The sequence below is a fragment of the Sorex fumeus genome, unplaced genomic scaffold (genome assembly GCF_029834395.1).
Source record: "Sorex fumeus unplaced genomic scaffold, SorFum_2.1 ptg000093l, whole genome shotgun sequence".
In the NCBI taxonomy this organism is placed as follows: domain Eukaryota; kingdom Metazoa; phylum Chordata; class Mammalia; order Eulipotyphla; family Soricidae; genus Sorex; species Sorex fumeus.
The window spans coordinates 6,629,735-6,650,670 of NW_026606150.1; the positions used below are offsets into that span (position 1 = coordinate 6,629,735).

Genomic DNA, 20,936 nt, shown 5'->3' on the forward strand with positions numbered 1-20,936 from the left:
GCCGGGAGCGGCCGCGGGGACCGCGCGGGGACTCGGGCCGGCCGCCCCGCCCCGGCCCCGGGCCGGTCTCGGAGGGCCGCGGCCCGGCCCGGCCCGGCCCGGCCCGCCGCCCCGCCAAGTCCTGGGACGCGCCGGCCCGGCCCGGCCGCTCGGCCCCGCGCCGCCCGCGGCCCGACACCTGCCAGGTGCCCGGACGGGCCGGGACGGGGGCTCCTCGGACGGGGGCTGGACGGGGCCGGGACCGAGCGGGACGGGGGCCGGGACCGGGCGGGACCGGGCGGGACCGGGCCGGGCCCCGCGCGCGGCGACGCTCCGGCGCTGAGCGCGGGGCCCGGCCCGCCGCGTCGCGCTCCAACTTTCCGCGCGTGCCAGGGGTGGGGCTGGGGTCCGCGGCCCGGGAACCTGCGCGCCCCGTGGGAGCGACACGTGTCCCCGCAGCCCGGCGCGGCCCCGCGCGCCCGCTCCCGCCCGAGGCGGCCCGAACCCGGGGGTCTCAGCCTCCCCGGAGTGGGGCCGCCCCTCCCCCGCCCCCTCCCGCACTGCGGTGGCAGTTGGCGGTGTGGGGGGTGCCGGGTCCCTTTGTCTGGGCCTCTTGGAGGCGCACAGCTGTCTCCCCGAATATCTCCGGAGTGGGCACTGCGGGGAGGGTCCTGGCCCGGCTCTCGGAGGTCACACCCCTGCGACTCCCCCCACCCCCCAGAGCCTGGAGATAGTGTGTCCCCCACCCCCACCCCGGCCCCTCAAGTTGTCGCTCTCTGCCGCCTGTTTGCATTTCCCGCTGTGACTGATAGTGGCCAAACAAGGTGACCCAAACAATGACAGCATCTGGGTCCTTGGGACGCCTGTGCCTTTTCTTTCCGGAAATGGCCAGATCCTGCAGGCAAAGTTTTTTTTTTTTTTGGGGGGGGGCACGGTGTTTGTTTTGAAGGTGGGGTTTCGCAGTCAGCTGCGTTGCTTTTTCCTCGCTTGTAGTTCTGGATTTCCTGTACTTTTGGGGGTGACGTTGCTGGAGTCTGTCTGGGACGGGAGGAGGCGGGAAGGGGCGCCCGCGTGTGAGACTCTCCTGCAGGACCCGCCTGGAGTGCTCGGGGAAGCTGCCCTTGGGGCTTGTCCCACACGGCCAGGCCAGTTCTGCGTTTCAGCCTGGACCCGGGCCAGTACGGTGGTGGCTAATTATTTCTCCGATTGCTTCCTGTTACCGTTTGAAACTCGGGAGCCCGTGGAATTGCCTTTGTTCTAGGGGTCCTGGTGGAGGGCTGGGGGGTGGCCCGGCTTATTTCTGCCACCCGTGCAGTACTGGCTCGGGGACCAGCCAGGGGCTCCCCCACAGGTGGCCAACCCAGAGCTATGGGGAGCCCCCACCAGGGTCCCCCACAGACCCCGCTGCTTCTCCAGGCTTCGGAGGCCAGCCGGTTCAACTTCCCCGGACCCCCAGGGCCCCTGGACCCCCGCTGTCCGGACACCGGTTTCCGTTGGGGGGGGGCCACCCACAGTGTGCAAACTTGGCAGGGGTCTGGGGGGCTTCCTGCGGACTCAGTTGGTTTCCTGCCGGCAGTGCAGGCTTGTGGGGTCGAGGGCGGGGCTGGGGGTCACCGGTCTGGCCTCGGATGCACAGAAGCTGCTGGCCTTGCGCCAGGTCCTTGCTTCTTGGTGCCTGTTTCCCAGCAGGGGACACTGTAAGGTGGACGTGGACATCAGGGTCCGTGGTGGCCGGCGGATTTGTCTCGGGGTTTTTGGCATCTGACCTACAGCCTCTCTGGGGAACCCAGTGTCCCCTGACTTGTTTCGCCTGAGGCCTGACCGGATGCGGGGCCTGGGCACTGACCCGAGAGGGCCTCCGTTTTCTGGAAAGTGGGGTTAGAACGCTTCCCGCCGCTCCCTGGGCCGTGGGTCTGGCAGGATGTCTGTGAGTCTCACATGCCCTCAACGCCTCTGGAACCCGGGAGCGCAGGGGTTTCTGTTCAACTGAGCTTTCACTGGCTTGAATTCTTTGTTTTGGGGCCACACCTGGTGGTGCTCAGGGCTGACTCCTGGCTCTGTGCTTGGGGCTCACTCCTGGCTCTGTGCTCAGGGATCACTCCTGGCGGTGCTTGGGGCTAACTCCTAGCTCTGTGCTCAGGACTCACTCCTGATGGTATTCGGGGCTTACTCCTAGTTCTGTGCTCAGGGAACACTCCTGGCAGTGCTCGGGGGACCTATGGGGTGCCGGGGATCAAACCCAGGTCAGCCATATGCAAGTCAGACCCCTAGTCTGTTGTATTATCATCGTTTTGGCCCTTTGGTTTTATTGTTTTTGCTCTAAGACACGTTAGGCTAAAGGACCCTCTGTAAAGTCTGCATGGGTTCAACACACCTTTATAATGTACACACCACTTCTCGTGTTCTAGAACATTCCTACGACTCTGAATAGAATACAGGTCCATGCTCGGGAGTGACTTCTTGCTGCTCTGGCCCTGGACCACTATTAGGCTGTCTGTCCCTGTGTCTGCTGTCGTGTGTCTGTCTGCTGTCCGTCTGCCTGCTGTTTGTGTATCTTCCTCCTGTCTGTGTTTCTGTCTGTCTGTCCGTGTGTCTGTCTGTCTGCTCTCTGTCCATGTGTCTGTCTGCTTTGTGTCTGCTCTCCTGTCCGTGTGTCTGTGTGCTGTGTGTCTGCTATCTGTCCATGTGTCTGCTCTCTGTCTGCTGTCTGTGCATGTGTCTGTCTGTCTGTGTGTCTGTCTGCTGTGTGTCTGCCGTCTGTCCGTGTATCTGCCTGGTGTCTGTCTGTGTGTCTGTCTGTCTGTCCGTGTGTCTGTCTGTCTGCTATCTGTTCGTGTGTCTGCTCTCTGTCTGCTGTCTGTGTGTCTGTCTGCTGTCTGTGCATGTGTCTGTCTGTCCGTCTGTCTGCTGTCTATCTGTGTGTCTGTCTGCTGTGTGTTTGCCATCTGTCCGTGTGTCTGCTGTCTGTCTGTGCGTGTGTCTGTCTGTGTGTCTGTCTGCTGTCTGCCCATGTGTCTGCTGTCTGTCCGTGTGTCTGTCCTGTGTCTGTCTGCTGTGTATCTGTGTGTCTCTCTGCTGTCTGTCTGCTGTGTATCTGTGTGTCTCTCTGCTGTCTGTCTGCTGTCTGTCCGTGTGTCTGCTGTCTGTCTTTCTGGAGTTCGTGAACCCAGAGTCTCGGGGGGTGCTTTGTAGCTGCTTCTCCTCCCTATAGAATGTTTTGGGGTTCAGGCTGCAGCCTGGCTGGCACCCCGTTCCTTTTGTGGCCGTGCCGCTCCCTGGGGCCTCTCGGAGCTGGGGTTGGTCTCGTGGGGCCCTCGCCGCCTGCAGGGGCAGCCCTGAGCCAGGTGGAGGGGACACAGAGGTGGGACAGAGGACGGGGTGGGGCGCTGGCACTTGCTGGCTGTCATAGAGTGTGAGATGCTGAATCTTGGGGGTCTCCCAAGCAGCAGGCAAGAGTCTGGGGGGCTCCTGCTGGTTCCCTGAAGCCGGAGGGTGTGGAGCTGTCGGCGGGCCACGGGCTGGACACATGCCCTGACCTCCACCCCAGCTGTGGCCGCTGGTCCGTCTGCTCGTGCTCACAAAGCGGGGGGCAGTGACGGGAGCCCACAGCCCCCCAACCCTTCCAGTTGGCATGTTTGCCCGACCCCACGGTCCAATTCTGGGGTCCCCATGCCCAGAAGAGGGTGCGGCTGGTGAGGGTCTGGGGGTCCGTGTTTGAACTGCAGCTCCGACTGCAGATCCTGCCCTGGGTGAGGGGTCTTGCCTGTGGGGGTCCCTGAGCCTCCCTGCTCTGAGTCCCCTGGCCTGTCCAGGTGAGTCTTCGTGGTCAGGACCATAAGGTCACTGTGCCCTGGGCGGGTGCTTGCTACAGAGGGGAACCGCAGATCTGTGCTTGGTTTCTGGGCCACACTGAAAGGTGCTGGGGCTGACTCCTGGTTCTGTGCTCAGGGCTGACTCCTGGCTCTGTGCTCAGGGCTGACTCCTGATGGTGCTCAGGGCCCACTCCTGGCTTTGTGCTCAGGGTTCTCTCTTGGTGGGTCTAGGGACAGTGTAGGGTGCTGGGGATCAAACCCAGGGTCAGTGCTTCCTAGGCCAGTGTCCTTCATGCTGGACTATGGCTCTGGCCCCAACCTCAGGTTCTGATCCAGCCTGTGGGCAGATCAATATTCTCTGTCCCTTTGCCGGACCTTTGCCCCGGACCCCTGTGAAATCAGTCCCCGGGCCTTGTGGCAGGAGTTGGGGGATGGGGAGGAGGACATTGCTATTGGGGTGTCTACTCTGCTTTACTGGTGGTATATCATTTTGTTTTTGTATTTTTATACAAGCTTTTATCGTGTGTCTTTTTTTTTTAATTTTTAAATTTTTAATGGATCACCGTGAGGTACAGTTACAGACTTACAAACTTTGGTGATTACGTTCCAGTCATACAATGATCGAGTACCCATCCCTCCACCAGTGCCCATTCTCCACCACCAGTGTTCCCAGTGTCCCTCCCGCCACCCCCCCATCCCCCCTCCCCCCGCCTCTGTGGCAGACACATTCCCTCTTACTCTCTCTCTCCTTTTGGGTGTTGTGGTTTGCAATACGGGTACTAAGTGGCCATCATGTTTGGTCTTTCGTCTACTTTCAGCACGCGTCTCCCGTCCCAAGCAAGCCCTCCAAGCGTCCTTTACTTGGTGGTCCCTTCTCTACCCCACCTGCCTTTCCTCCCAGCATGTGAGGCCGGCTTCCAAGCCCTGGAGCGATCCTCCTGGCTCTTATCTATAGGACTATAGCACTGTCCTCCTGTTGTTCATCGATTTGCTCCAGCGGGCTCCAGTAACGTCTCCATTGTGAGACTTGTTGCTACTGTTTTTGGCATATTGAATATGCTACGGGGAGCTTGCCAGGCTCTGCCGTGCGGGCGGGATACTCTCGGTAGCTTGCCGGGCTCTGCGAGAGGGGCGGAGGAATCGAACTCGGGTTGGCTGCGTGCCAGGCAAACGCCCTGCCCGCTGTGCTATTGCTCCTCATTTAATAGACATTTTCTGTGGGGAGGGCATGTACAACAGTGCTCAGGGCTGACTCCCGGCTCTGTGCCCGGGGATCATTCCTGGCAGGCTGGGAACCACATGGGGTGACAGGGCTGGAGCCCGGGTCAGCCTCATGCATGGTAAACACCCTCCCTGCCAGTGACACCCGGCCCAGGTTTCTTCCCTCCCTGGACATGCAGGTGCCCCCTCGGGGGCTGCCATGCTGGGCCTGTAGGGCCAGAAAGGGGGGCTGGGGGCGTGGGGTGCAGGGAGCGGGGGCCTGCGGACCGTGAGGGGTGCCGGTGGGCTCTGCCTTTGCCGCTCTAGTGAGAAGGAACCCGATGGGGCCCGCTGGGCCATATGGTGATCATTACATTTCTGGGGGCCCAGAGGTGGGGGGGTGGAGCCCAGGGCCCTGGGGGGCTGGAGCTGGGACCCGGGCCTCGTGCATGCCGGGCCCTGGAGGTCTGGTTTGTGAGGCTGGCTGTCCCCACCCTTGGCCACACTGAGGCAGCCCCTTGAGGTCCTCCCTGAGGTTCCTAGACCGCCAGGGGTGAAGTGGGAGTGTTGTGGGTTTGGTTTGCGCTTCTCCCGGTGACTAATGATGTTTCTTTACATGCTCTGGGACCACACGCTTGTTTGCCAAAAGGAAAAAAAAAATTAACGGGCTAGCCAGATAGCGCAGCTCCAGGGCTCAGGGCTTTCACACACGGCGACCTGGCCTTGATCCCTGGCACCCGACACCGTCTCTTGAGCTCTGCCAGGAGAGATCTCTGGTCTCTGCCAGGTGTGGCCCCAGATCCCCGCTTCCCACCGTCAAAAAAGAAACCCCGGAAAAAAAAAGCCACAGCAAACCAAAGACAAACCCGTGTCTGTCTGCATTTGGGCGCAGGGCTGTGTGAATACTTCCGACACTCCTTTCTTTCACGTGTTGTTTGTGTCTGGGATTGTCCCTGCCCGTGCCTGGGCACACATGTGCTGGGGTTGACTGGGTCAGTCACGCAAGGTGACCACATTCCCTTGGGGCTGTTTCTCTGTGCCTCCTATTCCTGAGGGTTTTTTCTTTTTCTTTTTTTTTCTTTTTTTTGCTTTTTGGGTCACACCCGACGATGCTCAGGGGTTACTCCTGGCTTTGCACTCAGGAACCACTCCTGGCGGTGCTCAGGGGACCCTATGGGATGCTGGGAATCGAACCCCGGTCGGCCGCATGCAAGGCAGACGCCCTCCCCGCTGTGCTATTGCTCCAGCCTCTTTTTTTTTTGTTTGTTTTTTGTTTTTTTTTCTTTTTGGGTCACACCCGGTGATGCTCAGGGGTTACTCCTGGCTCATGCACTCAGGAATTGCTCCTGGACCATCTGGGGTGCCGGGGATGGAACCCGGGTCGGCCGTGTGCAAGGCAGACGCCCTCCCTGCTGTCCTATCGCTCCAGGCCCCTGTTCCTGTGTTTGGAAAATAAGGGACAAACTTCTCAAACTGAGTCACCACTAGTTCTGCACCCGAAGTTTCCCAGCCCCCGAGCGTCCCTCCTGCGGCCCAGGCAGTGGCCAGTGCACGGAGCCTTCAGAGCCTGTTCCGGTTCCAGCATGTCCCCTCGTCCCCGCTGTCCCCGGGGCTGCTGCTCCTTCAGCGGGTCACCTGCTCTCGTCTCAGCCCGTTTCCCCGCCAAGCCGCGGCCCGTCCCCGTTGGCACTGTGTTTGTGGTGGACGGTCCTCGGCGCTCTGTGTTTGCAGTGGACAGTCGGTCCCTCTGTTGACTTCCGCTTTTCGTTTTGGCCCGAGATGGGTCTGTGACGCTCGTGTGGGTAGTTTGTGGCCGCAGGGACAGTGGACCGTCCTGCGTGGACGTTCCCTGGCTTCATGCCGCCGCGGAAGGCGGGCCCGCGTTGGCTGAGGGCGATCACTGCCCTCCCAACCCTGCTGGTGTCTTCCTGCTCCTGTTTCCCATCCCAGATGTGACGGATGGTCTGCGAGTTTGGGGAGGGCGGAGACTCTCTGGGGATGGTCAGTGTGTCCTGTCCGGCTGGTCACTCCTCCTGCCCAGCCGTGCTCCTGTCCCTTAAGAGTGCTGCTCTCTCGGGCACCCACCCCTTCACATGGTTCTGACCTGCCACTCTGCGGCAGGTCAGAACCAATAATTTGTATTAGTGCGATGCTGTTTTCTTTTCTTTTTTTTTTTTCTTTTTGGGTCACACCCGGCGATACCCAAGGGTTACTCCTGGCTCTACACTCAGAAATCACTCCTGGCAGTGCTCGGGGGAGCATATGGGATGCTGGGAATCAAACCCGGGTCGGTCGCGTGCAGGGCAAACGCCCTACCCGCTGTGCTATGACTCTAGCCCCAATGCCATTTTCTGTTTAATTTTTTTTTTCTTTTTGGGTCACACCCGGCGATGCACAGGGGTTAATCCTGGCTTTGCACTCAGAAATCACTCCTAGCAGTGCTCAGGGGACCATATGGGTTGCTGGGAATCGAACCCGGGTCGGCCGTGTGCAAGGCAAACACCCTACAAAGCAAATGCCCTACCTGCCGTACTGTCACTCCAGCCCCTTTTTAATTTGTAAAAATGTGATTTTTTTTCGTTTTTTTTTGGGGGGCCATACCTGGCAGTGCTTGGGACACACTCCTGACTCTGAGCTCAGTGCTCACTCCTGGTGAGCAGGGAACCCTATGGGGTGCTGGGGATCCAGCCAGACTAGGCCACGTGCAGCGTCCGGAACCAGCTGATGTTTTTTAATCTCCAGGGTCCCGTGGGATATTTTGAGATCTGTGTGGGTCCCCCCAACCCCCCCAGCCCCATCATGGTTCTTTTCAGAGTGTGTTGCCTGATGTCCATTTACCCCGAGATCAGTGTCAGAGATGGCCACATCCTTGATCTCTGGATGAGGCACAGTCAGTGACCAGCAGGCATTAGTGGGCCGGACCCACAGGCCGGCCGGCATCGGTGGGGCTGGAGTCTGCCCTCCGGAGCGCTGAGCCGGGCTGGGGCCCCACCCTGAAGCCCACGTCTGCACCGCCAGCCTCTGGTCCCCTGATCCCCTGTGGACTCGGGGCCTGGGAGCCTCGAGGGGTTTTCATCACTAGGGGTGCTGGGCCCCGGGTGGTCCCGCACATCCTGCCCTCGGGGACTGGGCTGGCCCTTGAGGTGTTACTTTTCAGGGGGACGGGGGGGGGGCATTTCTTTGGACTTTCCCGGTACAAACTCAGCTCTGATCACCCCAGAGGGTTGGGGAGCAGCAGGCGTGAGCCCTCCCCCCAAGAAGACCAGGTGGGCTGTAAAACAGCCCCAGGCCCTTGTCTTGTGCTCAGCTGGTCCCAGTCCTGGTCTTTGGGTCCCTAGCCTAGCCAGGGGTAAACCCTGAAAATAAACAGGTTAGCATGACAGGGCTGGAGGGATGGTGCCGCCCTGTGCCGACCTCGGCCTGGTTGGGGAGGCCCGCAGGACGGACCCCCAGGTCTCCTAGGCACTGAGTGGGGACCCCCCTCCCTGACACAGACGTCACTTAGAGAGCTGCTCTGTGGTTGTTTGTTTTGGGGCCACACCTGGCGGTGCTCAGGGCTTACCCGTGTCTCTGTGTTCAGGGGTCCCTCCTGGCGGGCTTGCGGGAACCTTTTGGGGTGTTGGAGATCGAACCCGGGTTCGTTCCCTCCCTGTTGTCTGATTGCTTCGGCCCCACTGTGGTCATAACTCAAACACGATAGGCTTTTCTCTGTCTTCATGTTAGCGTGTTGTACCTTGATTTTCTTTCTTGCTGTGATTGGAAACGGTCACAGGGTTGCAGGATGTGGCCAAATCCCAGTGAGGTGGGGCCGGAGCAATAGTCCAGCGGGCGTTTGCCTTGCACGCGGCTGGCCTGGGCTCGATCCCTGGCGTCCCATATGGCCCCCCGGGCAGGAGTAATTCCTGAGTGCAGAGCCAGGAGTAACCCCTGAGCATCACTGGTTGTGAGCCAAAAAAAAAAAAAAAGCCCCTAAAAAACCTTAAAAAACAAAAACCAAAAAAACCAAACCCAGCGAGGGGCCAGGGACCATGGCCCTTAGGACTCCCCTTCTCTGCCGCGGGGCCTGTGCTAGCTTCCTCCTGGAGAGCTTTGGGGCGCTGGGAGGCGGTGCTGCAGGGTGCACTTGCCTTGACCCAGGTTCGAGTCCCGGCATTGCGTGGTCCTGAGTCTGGAGCCAGGGGGCCCCTGAGTGCCATCAGGTGTGGCCTGACTGCTCCCCTCCAGTGGGCTTCCAGAGTCCAAGCCTGAGAGACACGGGTTCTGACAGGAGGGGTCGGGGGGAACTGGATTCCAGCTGGGAGGAGGAGCCCCTGCAGAGTCGGGGTGAGGGGGTGAGGACGGGTGGGACGGACACCCCCGACAGGCAGACCCCCCCGCGCCCCCCAGCCTTGGAGCAGCAACCCTTTGGGGTGTGGGAGGGCCCTTGGGAGGGTCTGTCTGGGCCGTGGGGGTGCCCGGGACCTGCCCCCAGCCCCCACTTCAGGTGCTGGAGTCCTTGTCCCCTCCTGCCAGGACCCGTGGGAACCGGCTCAGCAGATTGCCAGGGGCGACACGCAGGCAGGAGGAAGGTTCTGGAAAGCAGCTGTGCGTGTCTGCGGGCCACACACTGCCTCACGGTGCCCGTGTGCGGGGGCACTGACCGGGCTGGAGGCGCTGCCCTTCACCACAGCTCCGGGGGTCCCAGCCGGCCGAGCGTCCAGGCGGGCATCTGGCATGGCACCCAGGCGATGCCGGGGCAGGGCTGTGCCAAGAGCCCCCTACTGCCACCTATACGCCACAGCCGCAGGATGCAGCTGTGGCCACGTCGCTGTCCCGCCCTCTGGGGACCTCTCGCCCTGAAGGGCTGCGGCCACGGGCCCGGGAACAGCTGACTGTGGTCCTGGGTGGGCGGCCCCGGCCTGTGGTGCCCCCAGATGGCACTCACAGAGGGAGGGGGTATTCAATGAACCCCGATCTGCGCCCCAAGCCCCTGGCACAGGGCACAGTGGGGGTGGGGCGGTGCCCTGAGCGGGTCCCGCTGAGGATAGGGGGCTGGGCTTGGGGGCTTCAGTCTTGTCCGCCTGTTGGCAGCAACTGCTTTCCTGAAGCCCCGCCGAGCCCTGGCCCTGGACATCCCCGATTCTCAGGAATCCTGGAGCCCACTCTGGCGCCCACCCTGCTCTCAGGGAACATCTGTGAGCCAGGGGTCTGCGGGGCTGGAGGGGCCCCCTGGGGCCTCTGTTTGCCCCGGAAGGGCCTGGTGTCGAGGGAGCTTGTCACGTGGCTCCAGGCGCTTGCGCACCCCTTTCCGTCCTGGGTGCTGGCCCTGATGTCCGAGCCCCTGTGGTGCCCACTGGGAGCTGCCCTGGCAGGTGCTGGGCACTGGTGGGACCTCGCGGCCTGTAGCCTGCCCCCTCGGCTCTCAGAGTCTCCGGCAGGCGCTGGGACGCAGGAAGAGCTGTGGGGTGGGGCTGGGGGGTGCACTGGGGGGCCCCATGTGCCTTTGAGGAATGTGTGTGCATGTCTGTGCTGGTGCTCTCTGGGGGCCGGAACCACAGACCCACATGTGTGACACAGTTGTATCATGGGACACAGGCACAATCGCCCATGCAGGCCCATGCACGTGCACCCCCACACATGGGGTGCCACACTCACATTCGTGCACACGTGTAAACGTGCTTCAGTACATGCACACACATGCATTATGTGTACATGCAAACACGTAAACACTCTCTTACAGAGCTACACACTCAATATAGGCACACACATGCATCCACTTATGCACGCACGGACGGGCACTCCCGCACACAGGAACACGTGTGTAGATATACAGACAGACAAACATGACTGTGCACCGATGCAGATCCATGCACACAGAGACATGTCACGTGTGCACATGCTCCAGTCACGCGGGCTCATCTCCACGCATGCACATTTCCATGTTTGCACACAGACACAGGCCCGGGGGTCCGGCGCTGCCCCAAGGTGGCCTGCGGGGGCTGGGCTGATGCCTGCAGCTCCCCGAGCCCGTCTCATCTGGGCCCGCTGGGCCTGGCCGTGGCTCGGCCCGGTGCCGGGTGCGGGCAGCGGCGTGGGGCGCGCTGTGTAATCAGCTGCTATATTTTGTCGGAAATAAGCGCCTTCGTGACGGGCTGGCCGCTGGCGAGCGCACTGGGCCTGGGAGCGGCCGATGGCCCCGCTCTGCCCCAGCCGTCTAATTAGTGTGGGCGCACACGGACCCCGAAATCCCCCCCCGTGGGCTGTGCCCTCTCCCGGACCCCTCCCAGGCGGTCCCTGTGTGGCAGGTTGTACCCCGTGTGGCGTGTGTCACCTCACGCTGTGGCCTCTGGTGCGCGGTTGAACGGTGTCTGGTCGGGGCCGGCTCCTGGCCTGGGACGGGGTTGGGTGATGAGCTGTTCCTGCAGCCTGTGGGTGGTTGGCCCTGAGCTGTTCCCTCCGGCAGATCCAGCTCTGGCCCGTGGACCCGCGGCACAGAGAACGCCCTGATGCCAGGGCTCCTCCCCGGCATCTCCCTTCCGTGGCGTGCAGTGACCACGTACTGGGAGCTCCCTGCTGCCCTGAGGCAAGCCGACCCAGAGTGGGGGCCCTGGGGCAGCTCTGAGCCATGTTGTGGCCAGTCCTGGGCTTGCAGGGGACAGTGGGACCCCGCCCACATCCCGTCCAGGTGTCCAGCACGGCCCTCCCCGTGTTTCCGTCTCACACTGTGATTCCTGCCCTCCTGACCCTGCTTTCCCTGCGCTTCCTGCGGGCCAGTGTCTCTGGCTTTTGACAGGTGGGCCCCGCTGGGGTCGGCTGCACGGGTTAATCCTGCCTCCTTCGTGGCCCTCAGTTTATGAGAGTTCAGGACTGTAACAGAGAGCATGCGTGTCAGTGATTGTGCACATATGTCTCTGCATGTGTGTGTGTCAATGATTGTGCCCATATATCTCTGCATTTGTCTATCCGTGTGCGTAGATGTCAGCACAGACTAGAGGAAGGGTCAGGGACAGCAGAAATGGGAAGAGATCAGGGATTAGCTCGAGCTGTGCGGGGAACCTGAAGAGGGTTCCGGGCCAGTATAACCAGAGAGCCTGGCAGGGATGAGAGGAGCGGGCAGAGGTGAGTTGGGTAGGGGTGAGGGGAGCCGGGCAGGGGTGAGGGGACCTAGGATGAAGAGAGAGGGGAACTGCGCAGCAGTGAAGGGAGAAGGGAGCTGGGCAGGAGTGAGGGGAGAAGGAGAGGTGCAGAGGTGAAGTGAGCCGGGCAGGAGTGAGGAGCTGGGCAGGGGTGAGGGGGGCTGGGCAGGAGTAAGGGGAGAGAGGAGGGATGAGGGGAGCTGGGCGGGAGTGAGGAGAGAGGGGAAGGTGCAGGGGCGAGGGGAGCTGGGCAAGAGTGAGGAGCTGGGCAGGGGTGAGGGGAGCTGGGCAGGAGTGAGGGGAGAGAGGAGGGATGAGGGGAGCTGGGCAGGGATGAGGGGAGAGGGGGAGGTGCAGAGGTGAGGGGAGCCGGGCAGGAGTGAGGAGCTGGGCAGGGGTGAGGGGAGCCGGGCAGGAGTAAGGGGAGAGAGGAGGGATGAGGGGAGCTGGGCAGGGGTGAGGGGTGAGGGGAGGGGGCAGGAGTGAAGGGGGTAGGCAGGGTCTTGGTGGGCAGGGAGGGGTGAGAGGAGCAGGCAGACGTGTGAGGTGCGGGGGAGCCCCAACCCCAGCACCGGGATGGGTTGGACGGTCGGGAGCAGGGGTGGTGCCAGCTGGCCAGCGCCTGCATTGTTCCCCTGTGACCTGGCGAGGAGCAGAACTTGCAGCATTCTGGAAGTTTCCTCCAGCCGCTTCCCAGCCCGCCCCGTGCAGGCGGCTGCCAGCCGGGTTAAGGGCTGCGTGCTCTGTGCCGGCCTGGGCGCCGTGGGCAGGTGCCGTGGGCCTCCCTGCAGCGCCCGCACGGCGGCCGCCCTGCCCTGGCCTGCCCGCGGGGCAGGAACGTGCCTCCTGTGGGCACAAGGAGAGCCCTTGGCGGGAGCTGCGTGCCCGGGCCGGCCTGGGAGGTGCCATCGTCCCCTGCCCGGGAGGAGGAGGGGCCCACGGGGACACAGGCTGCACGTCCCCAGGAGGGAGGCTGAGGCGGCGGCTGGGGGGTGGGTGTGGTGCTGAGGCCTGGGGGGCTCCCGGCTCGGGGCGTCCCGAGTGGTCCGACGCAGGAGCTGGAGGCCTGGGCCCCCGTGGGCGAGCGGAGGGGACGCTCGGCGCCTGCCCCGCGGTCCGGCTGGGTCCCGGCTGCTCCAATGCCCATAAAAGGCAGGAACCTCGGAGGCCCCTGTTGTTGGCACCGCCAGGGCCTGCCCGCCCCTCAGCTCGGGGAGCGGCCGCCGTGTCTGTGTGTGTGTGTGTGTGTGTGTGTGTGTGTGTGTGTGAGAGAGAGAGAGAGAGAGAGAAGGTGTGTGTGACTGTGAGTGTTGTGTCAGTGTTTTTGACTTTATATGTGTGAGTGTGTGTGTAAGCAGGTGTGAGTGTGTGTATGCATCAGTGTGTGTTGTGTGAATGTGTGTGTTGTGTATGAGTGTGAGTGTACGTGTATGTGATGTGTGTCAGTGTGAGACTACACATATATTAGGTGGTTCCGGGGCCCAGGGCATGTGCGGAGTGTATGTGTGTGTGTGAGAATGAGAGTGTGTGTATGCGTGTGTGTGTTGTGTATGAGTGTGTGAGTGTACATGTATGTGGTTTGTTTCAGTGTGAGACTACACATATATTAGGTGGTTCTGGGGCCCAGGGCATGTATGGAGTGTGTGTGTGTGTGTGTATGTGTGTGTGAGAGAGAGAGAATGTGTGTGTATGAGTGTGTGTGTTGTGTGTGAGTGTGTGTGATGTGTGTCAGTGTGCGACTGCACGTGTGTTGGGTGGTTGAGGGTGTGTGGAACGATTGTGGTTCTAGGAGAAGCCCAGGGGCTGTGGGAGGGCGAGGGGTCCCCTTTGGGACCCTCAGCCCCCTGCCCAGTTCTTGTCTTGGGACCTGGGGAGGCGGCGCTCCCTGTGCGGGGGGCCAGGCTCTGGTATCTTGCACCTTGCGGGGGGGGGGGTGAACCAGGTTCCTCCAGGGGCCCCTCGCCGTTGCCACATGGGTGCGTCACATGCCTGCGTGTCACCATGTGTCCATGTACGCACATGTGCTCACCTGTGTGCGCACGTGTCCCCGTGTTTGCATGTCCTATATTCTCACCTGTGTGTACCCGCGTGTCCCCTTGTGTCTGTGCGCACATTGTGTGCCTGAAATGTCTTGAGCAGCTAAGCGAGAAGCACCTCGGTTATGGCCCACGTTCCCTGCAGGACAAGGGGTCATTGTGCGCGGGTGGACGCCAGTGTGCTGGGCTGGTGCCCAGCGGGGCCTGGGCAAGACCGGCTGAATAGTTGGTCTGGGGCAAGGGTTCGGTCCCCCGAGCCGGTTCTGCCTTGTGTGAGCCTGTGGACATCTGCCCGGGTCCCCGGTGCGTCCAGCTGCTCGGTGGCCGTGGCGTTCTCAGGTTCCTCCTGCTGCGGGTGGTGGTGACGGCCTGGTCCCCCCAGGCAGTGGGGATGGGGCCTTCCTCAGACCCTCACTCACTTAGGACGTCAGGAGGGTCCTGGGATTGCTCACTGAGGGGCTGTGTCCCTCCGGGGCCCTGGGCGGGTGACCTGCTCATGATGGACTGGGCAGGCCCCTGCATCTCATCCTGCACCCCTCCCTCAGCCCCCCCACTCCCGTCACCCCTCCCTGCGTTCCCTCTCACGTGTGCCTTGGACCTCCATGGGGCTGGCACGTGGGGTCCCTGGGGTCCCCCCTGGGCCCTTGTCTCTGACTGCTTGAGGAGGGCGCTCACGCCAGGGCCCTCATTGGGTGCCATGGCGCCTTGGCCACAGTGGCAGGCCCTTGGGGGGCACCTGGGTTTTGTGTCGGCCTCTCAGAGCCTTGTACCCACACGTCTGAGTCTCTGCCGGCCCCCTCGGGCCTCGCCTCTGCTGCAGGGTCGCCGGGGGCCCTGTGTGTGAACCCCGAGGGGAGGAGGCGTGAGGGGGTGCACCAGGGTCTGGTTGCCATGGCTTCGCCCTGCGCGCCCCAGTTCCCGTGTACCCCCCCACCCTGCCGAACTCCCTCTCTCGTCCTGAGTGCCCCCTCAGGCCCCACAGCCACATCCGGCCCTTGGGGCTGCCCGTGTGGGGCCCCACCCCTCGCAGGTGGGGACATGTCCGTTCCAGGTGGGCTCTGGGCCTGGCCTTGGCCTCCTCTGCCCCCCCAGCCCCCATCCAGGCCCGTGGGGGAGGTATTTGTTGCGGTTGAGAGAACAGTGCCCCTCGCTCCACTTTGTGGGAGCCACTCGGCATCCTGGGGGTAGGGGGCTCCCCAGTGCTCAGGCCCATGTGGTGCTGGGGTTCTGGCCCCCTCGGACGGAGCTCCACCAGGCCCAGTCGCCCTGTGGGGTTTGGGCCCCAGGACCCCGGTAGGCGTGGGCAGGGAGGTCCTCGTTAGCCCTCGGTGTCTGCAGTCAGAACCACCCCACCCGCGGGCTGTGGGACAGAGGACACTGGTGGTCAGTGTCCTTGTCCACTGTTCGTGCCTGCCGAGGCCGTGGCACAGAGGGTCTTGGCGTCCGACTCAGCTGCAGTCGGAACAGCTGGGATCCGCCACGGCCTTGTCCCGGCGTCTGTCCTCGGGGGCGAGGGGACCCCTGGCCTTCCTGGGTGGACAGCTCCGGAACGGCTGTGAGTGGAGTTGGTCAGCCTTGGAAGCTTGTTCGCCCTGCAAGGGTCACGGAGGGAAACTGAGGCAGGCCGCAGTTCCCGGAAGTGGCCTGGGGGGGCACCGGGCCTTGCCTGCCCCTTTCTCCCTGGTCTGTCCGTGGCTGCCTGCGGCACTGCGCCCGGCTGTGGGTGCTGAGTTCTGCAGGGGGGCGTGGCGGGGCGTGGGGGGGCGAGTCCCCGACCCTCACCGGCCGTTCCCCTACCCCCCGCAGCCTCGCCGCTGCTGCTCTTCGCCAACCGCCGGGACGTGCGGCTGGTGGACGCGGGCGGCGTGAAGCCGGAGTCGAGCGTGGTGGTCAGCGGCCTGGAGGACGCGGCGGCCGTGGACTTCCAGTTTGCCCAGGGCGCCGTGTACTGGACGGACGTGAGCGAGGAGGCCATCAAGCAGACGTTCCTGAACCGCTCGGGCGCCGCCCTGCAGACCGTGGTGGTGTCGGGGCTGGTGTCGCCCGACGGGCTGGCCTGCGACTGGGTGGGGAAGAAGCTGTACTGGACGGACTCGGAGACCAACCGCATCGAGGTGGCCAACCTGGACGGCTCGTCCCGCAAGGTGCTGTTCTGGCAGGACCTGGACCAGCCCCGCGCCATCGCGCTGGACCCCGCCCACGGGTAGGCCCCCCCGGCTGCGACCCTGCCCGTCCGCCCACCCGCCGTGGCCCTGCACTCCCGGTTGCCTGTGTCTCCACAGTTAGTTAGCTGGGGCCTCGGGTCCTGTGCTGTGCCCTCCCAACCCCCCCCCCCCCATCAGGTCACCTGGCCCCTGTAGTCCTGCACCTGGGTAGGGACCGTCACTGCTTCCCCCATGCTCCAGGTGAGCACAGGGTGGCCGAGGCCGGGTCTGTCCAAGGCGTCCTGGGCCATCGTTCCGTGGTCCTTTTCGGGGTTGTTTGAGCTCCCAGCAGGGCCCAGGGCTTCCCAGGACCCCCGCGGCCCGGCCGTGGGGTTTGGCCCAGAGCAGATGGCATGTCCCTGCAGAGAGGTCCGCCTCCCAGCCCCGCCCTGTCCCCCAGTCCTGGAGGTGTGGCCACTCCAATCCTCGGGACCCAACCTGACTGTCCCCACGTGTCCCAGTGCCCCATGGATGGGCCCCCGCCCTGGCCTGGGATCCCACATGGGAAAGCTCTGGCCAGCTCAGTCGGTGATGGTCTCCTTTCTTTTTTTTTTTTGTTTTGCTTTTTGGGTCAAACCTGGCGATGCACAGGGCTTCCTCCTGGCTCTGCACTCAGGAATTACTCCCGGCGGTGCTCAGGGGACCCTATGGGATGCCGGGGATCGAACCCGGTTGGCCACATGCAAGGCAAACGCCCTACCTGCTGTGCTATCGCTCCAGCCCCTCTGGTGCTTTTGTAGAAATAATGCAGCCCCCTTAGCCCCTGTGGGGCCTTCAGTAACTGACAGTGTCCGGGGGAGGGGAGGCCCTGGGTCCCCATCAGGAGCAGGAGGGTTCGTGGGGCCCAGAGCCCCCAGCCGAGCGAGTGCGGCAGAAACCGTGAGTGCTCCTTGTCCAGTGTCTGGAGCTGCACCCGGGGCCAGGGCTGGGCACAGCCGGAAGCGCCGCCTCACACCCAGCAGGCCCGGGTCAGAGCCCCGGCAGCCCATATGGCCCCTTGAGACCCGCCAGGAGTGAGCCAGGGGTAGCCCCGAGCACCGCCTGATGTGCGCTCGAAACAGCACACAAGGGGGCTGGAGCGATGGCACAGCGGGTAGGGTGTTTGCCTTGCACGCGGCCGACCTGGGTTCGATTCCCAGCATCCCATATGGTCCCCTGAGCACCGCCAGGAGTGATTCCTGAGTGAATGAGCCAGGAGTAATCCCTGTGCATCCCCGGGTGTGGCCCAAAAAGAAAACACACACACACACACACACACACACACACACACACACACATACAAAAACCCCGTGCCAGAGAGACAGCAGGGAGGGGAAGCCCTCTCTCGAGACGGCCATCCCGGGGGCCATCCCGAGCACTGTCAGGAGGGATTCCTGAGCATGGCTGGGTGTGACTCAAAAGCTGAGCAGGAAAACCTGAACCCAGGGCCAGCGAGGTCCACGAGCGAGCACCTGCTTTGTGTGTCGGAGGCCCTGTTTTGGTCCCAGCCCCACCTGATTCCCTTGAGCACTGAGCTGGGAGTAGCTGCCGAGCACTGCGGGTGCCGAGCACTGTGCGTTTGACCCCCAAATAAACAAACAGTCCACAAAGACACGAATGCTTTCCTCGCTGCTCAGAGACCCACGAAGAACGTGGGTCCGCTGAACGGGGACGCTCACCGCTCTCTCCTGTCTCTGCCCCTCCCCAGGTACATGTACTGGACTGACTGGGGTGAGACGCCCCGCATCGAGCGCGCCGGGATGGACGGCAGCACGCGCAAGGTCATCGTGGACTCGGACATCTACTGGCCCAACGGGCTGGCCATCGACCTGGACGAGCAGAAGCTCTACTGGGCTGACGCCAAGCTCAGCTTCATACACCGAGCCAACCTGGACGGCTCCTTCCGGTCAGTGCCACCCACTGCCCCGGCCTCCCCTTGCCTCTGGCGCTCCTAGGCCCCGGCGGGCCATCCTGGGCCCCGAACCCCCTGGGACCCTCCCCAGAGGGTTGGGGCAGCCTCTGCCATCTGCACGTGCAGAGTTTTGTTTGTTTGGGGCCATACCCGGCGACGCCCGGGGGTCACTCCTGGCTCTGTGCTCAGGGATCACTCCTGGAAGTGCTCGGGGAAGCATATGGGATGCCAGGGATTGAACCTGGGTCGGCCGCGTGCAAGGCAAACGCCCTCCCCACTGGACTGTCGCTCCAGCCCCACATGTGGATTTTTATACCTTTTTATACCCAAACAAGCCGTGTTCGTGCTTGGCAGATGTCAAGAGCCCCTTAGCCACACGTCCACGTCGGACACTGAAAGATTTCAGGATGGCAGAGAGGGGCCGTGGACGCCAGGGTCAGGACCTCTGTCCCCCTGGGTCCCCGGCAGGGCAGGTCAGCCTGGCTTTGTGCGGGAACCTCGGCCCAGAGGGGCTTTGGGAAGTGGATCCGGTGAGTGAGCAGCTGAGGGCCGCCCACCCACCTGCAACAGGCCTTAGCCGATTCTCCCAGACCCCCATCGTCAGCTGCTGCGGGCACACCTGGGCCTGGTCTGCAGCTGATGGGGCGCTGAGCTGGATGACCTGTGGCCGAGGACCTGTGATGGGCCTGTAACTGTCTGTCTCCCAGGCCAGAGTCAGGGGAGGGAGCAGTGAAGGAGCGTGAGTGCTGCCGGGGGTCTTGGTTTCGCTCTGCTGGTGCTCAGTGCCCAGACGTGCTCCCCGCTGCCGCCCGTAACTCACTGTGCTGAGTGACGGTGGACGCTGCCGACCGCAGACCTTCACAGTCCTGACCAGCAGTGGGTTGGGAGGCGTCAGGAATTAGAAACAGCTCGGCCGGCTGTTCCGGCCCAGTTCTGGGCGGCAGCCAGGCTGCTGGCCAGGGCTGCGTGGTCACCGCCAGGCCAGGCTGGAGGTCGGAGGCGCTGCGCCCGGCGACTTCTGGGGAATCCCTCCTGCTGTGCTGGGCCCCGCCGGCTCCCCCTCATCCCCTCTGGCCCCGGGAGCACACATGGCCCTGGAGCCTGGCTGGGATTTTGAAGACACGGCAGTGTGGGGGTCCTTGTGCCGGGGAGCCACGTGACATGTGCAGGGTGGGCGGAGAGGCCTGGGTGGACAGGTCATAGCGGGGACAGTGGTGAGGACGGTGGTGCTGCAAGCCTGGTGTTGGGGGTCGCACGGACCGGGTGGTGAGGGGATAATGACGTCCCAGGGAGAGACGTGGGAGCAGGTGTGATGGCGGGGGTGGCGGTGGGGCAGCCGGCGGGAGCAGTGCCGGGGACGGGGATCATGGTTTGGGTGGTGACAGGAAGGGGGACCAGAGGTGCTGGTGGTGGTGACGGTGCTGATGGTGATGGTGATGGGGCAGAGTTGGTGGTGGTGGTGGGAACGGTAGTGATGGTGCTGCTGATTGATGGTTGTGACGGTGATGGGGTGGTGTTGGTGGTAGTGATGGTGCTGATGGTGACGGTGACGGGGCGGTGTTGGAGGTGGTGGTGGAGATGGTGTTGATGGTGCCGATGGTTGTGACGGTGATGGTGATGGTGGCGGTATTGGTGTTGGTGTTAATAACGATGGTGGTTGTGGTGTTGACGGTGGTGGTGATGGTGGTGGTGATGACGGTAGTGTAGGTGGTGACCATGCGGGTGATGGTGGTAGTGACGGTGGTGGTGACCGTGTGGGTGACATGCGGGTGACAAGCGGGTGACAGTGGTGGTGATGGTGTGGGTGATGGTGGTGGTGACAGTGGTGGTGATGGTGCAGGTGATGGCGGTGGTGACGGTGGTGACGGCGGTGGTGATGGTGCGGGTGTGTGGAGGTGGCCATGTAGACCGTCCTTCTGTGCAGACACGTGCTGGCGCTCAGTGGTCGCCCGAGTGTTGCATCTCTCTGCAGCATTTGCTGTTGAGGCCCTTCCTGCTTGGTGCAGGTCCTGTGAGCCTCTCCGGGCCACACAGCACATGAGGACCCATGTTCCAGTGCAGGTGCTGACTTGGGGTCCCCTGCCTGCTCCTCTCTGCCGCCTCACCCGTCTTTCCTCTGCAGCTGGCTGGTGCTGGGAAGTGACCGTGGGCACGGGGTGGGCACTGTGCCATGGCTCAGGGACAGGGCCCAGCGCCCAGCCTTCCCTGAGGCCATCGCTCATGTCCTTGGGGCCAGGGGTGAGTCAGGTCAGTGCTCTGGCCTTGATGGCGTCAGTGCTCTGGCCTTAATGGCGGGGGGTTGGGGACAGGGGACCCTGGGTTCCATCCCCAGCACTGCCAGAGCCCACACGGCTGGTGTCGGGAAATGGTTCGGCATCTCCGTGGACTCAGCACTGTGAGTTAACGGGACTCAGTGGTTCCACGGCGAGGTTCACGCCGAAGCGCGAAGGAAACTTCAAGGGATTTCCTGGGCCCTGTTCGCTTTAGCCTGAAGGCGGGACCAGCACAGATGTCCCTGGTGGAAGAGGCCCTTGGCCCGCGGGGGTGCCCTTACACATGGGCAGGCTTGGTGCACCCCAGAGACCACATGTGGCCCAACCCCATTTCCACGCAGGGTCCGGAGGGTGCCAGGGTAACGGGAAGGCGGGAGCTTCTCGCTGAAGTCCAGGGTTTTTGTTACTGCTTCTCGTGGCAGGAGG

At 63.1% G+C, this 20,936-nt stretch overlaps 1 protein-coding gene across 1 annotated transcript in view; it reads left to right on the forward strand.

The window, feature by feature from the left end:
- LRP5 (LDL receptor related protein 5) overlaps positions 1–20,936 on the forward strand; it is a 60,565-nt gene that overhangs the window by 378 nt on the left and 39,251 nt on the right. The window contains exons 2-3 of the mRNA XM_056132001.1: positions 15,949–16,345; positions 18,034–18,231. Coding sequence (XP_055987976.1) covers positions 15,949–16,345; positions 18,034–18,231 — 595 coding nt within the window. The remainder of the gene's footprint in view (positions 1–15,948; positions 16,346–18,033; positions 18,232–20,936) is intronic.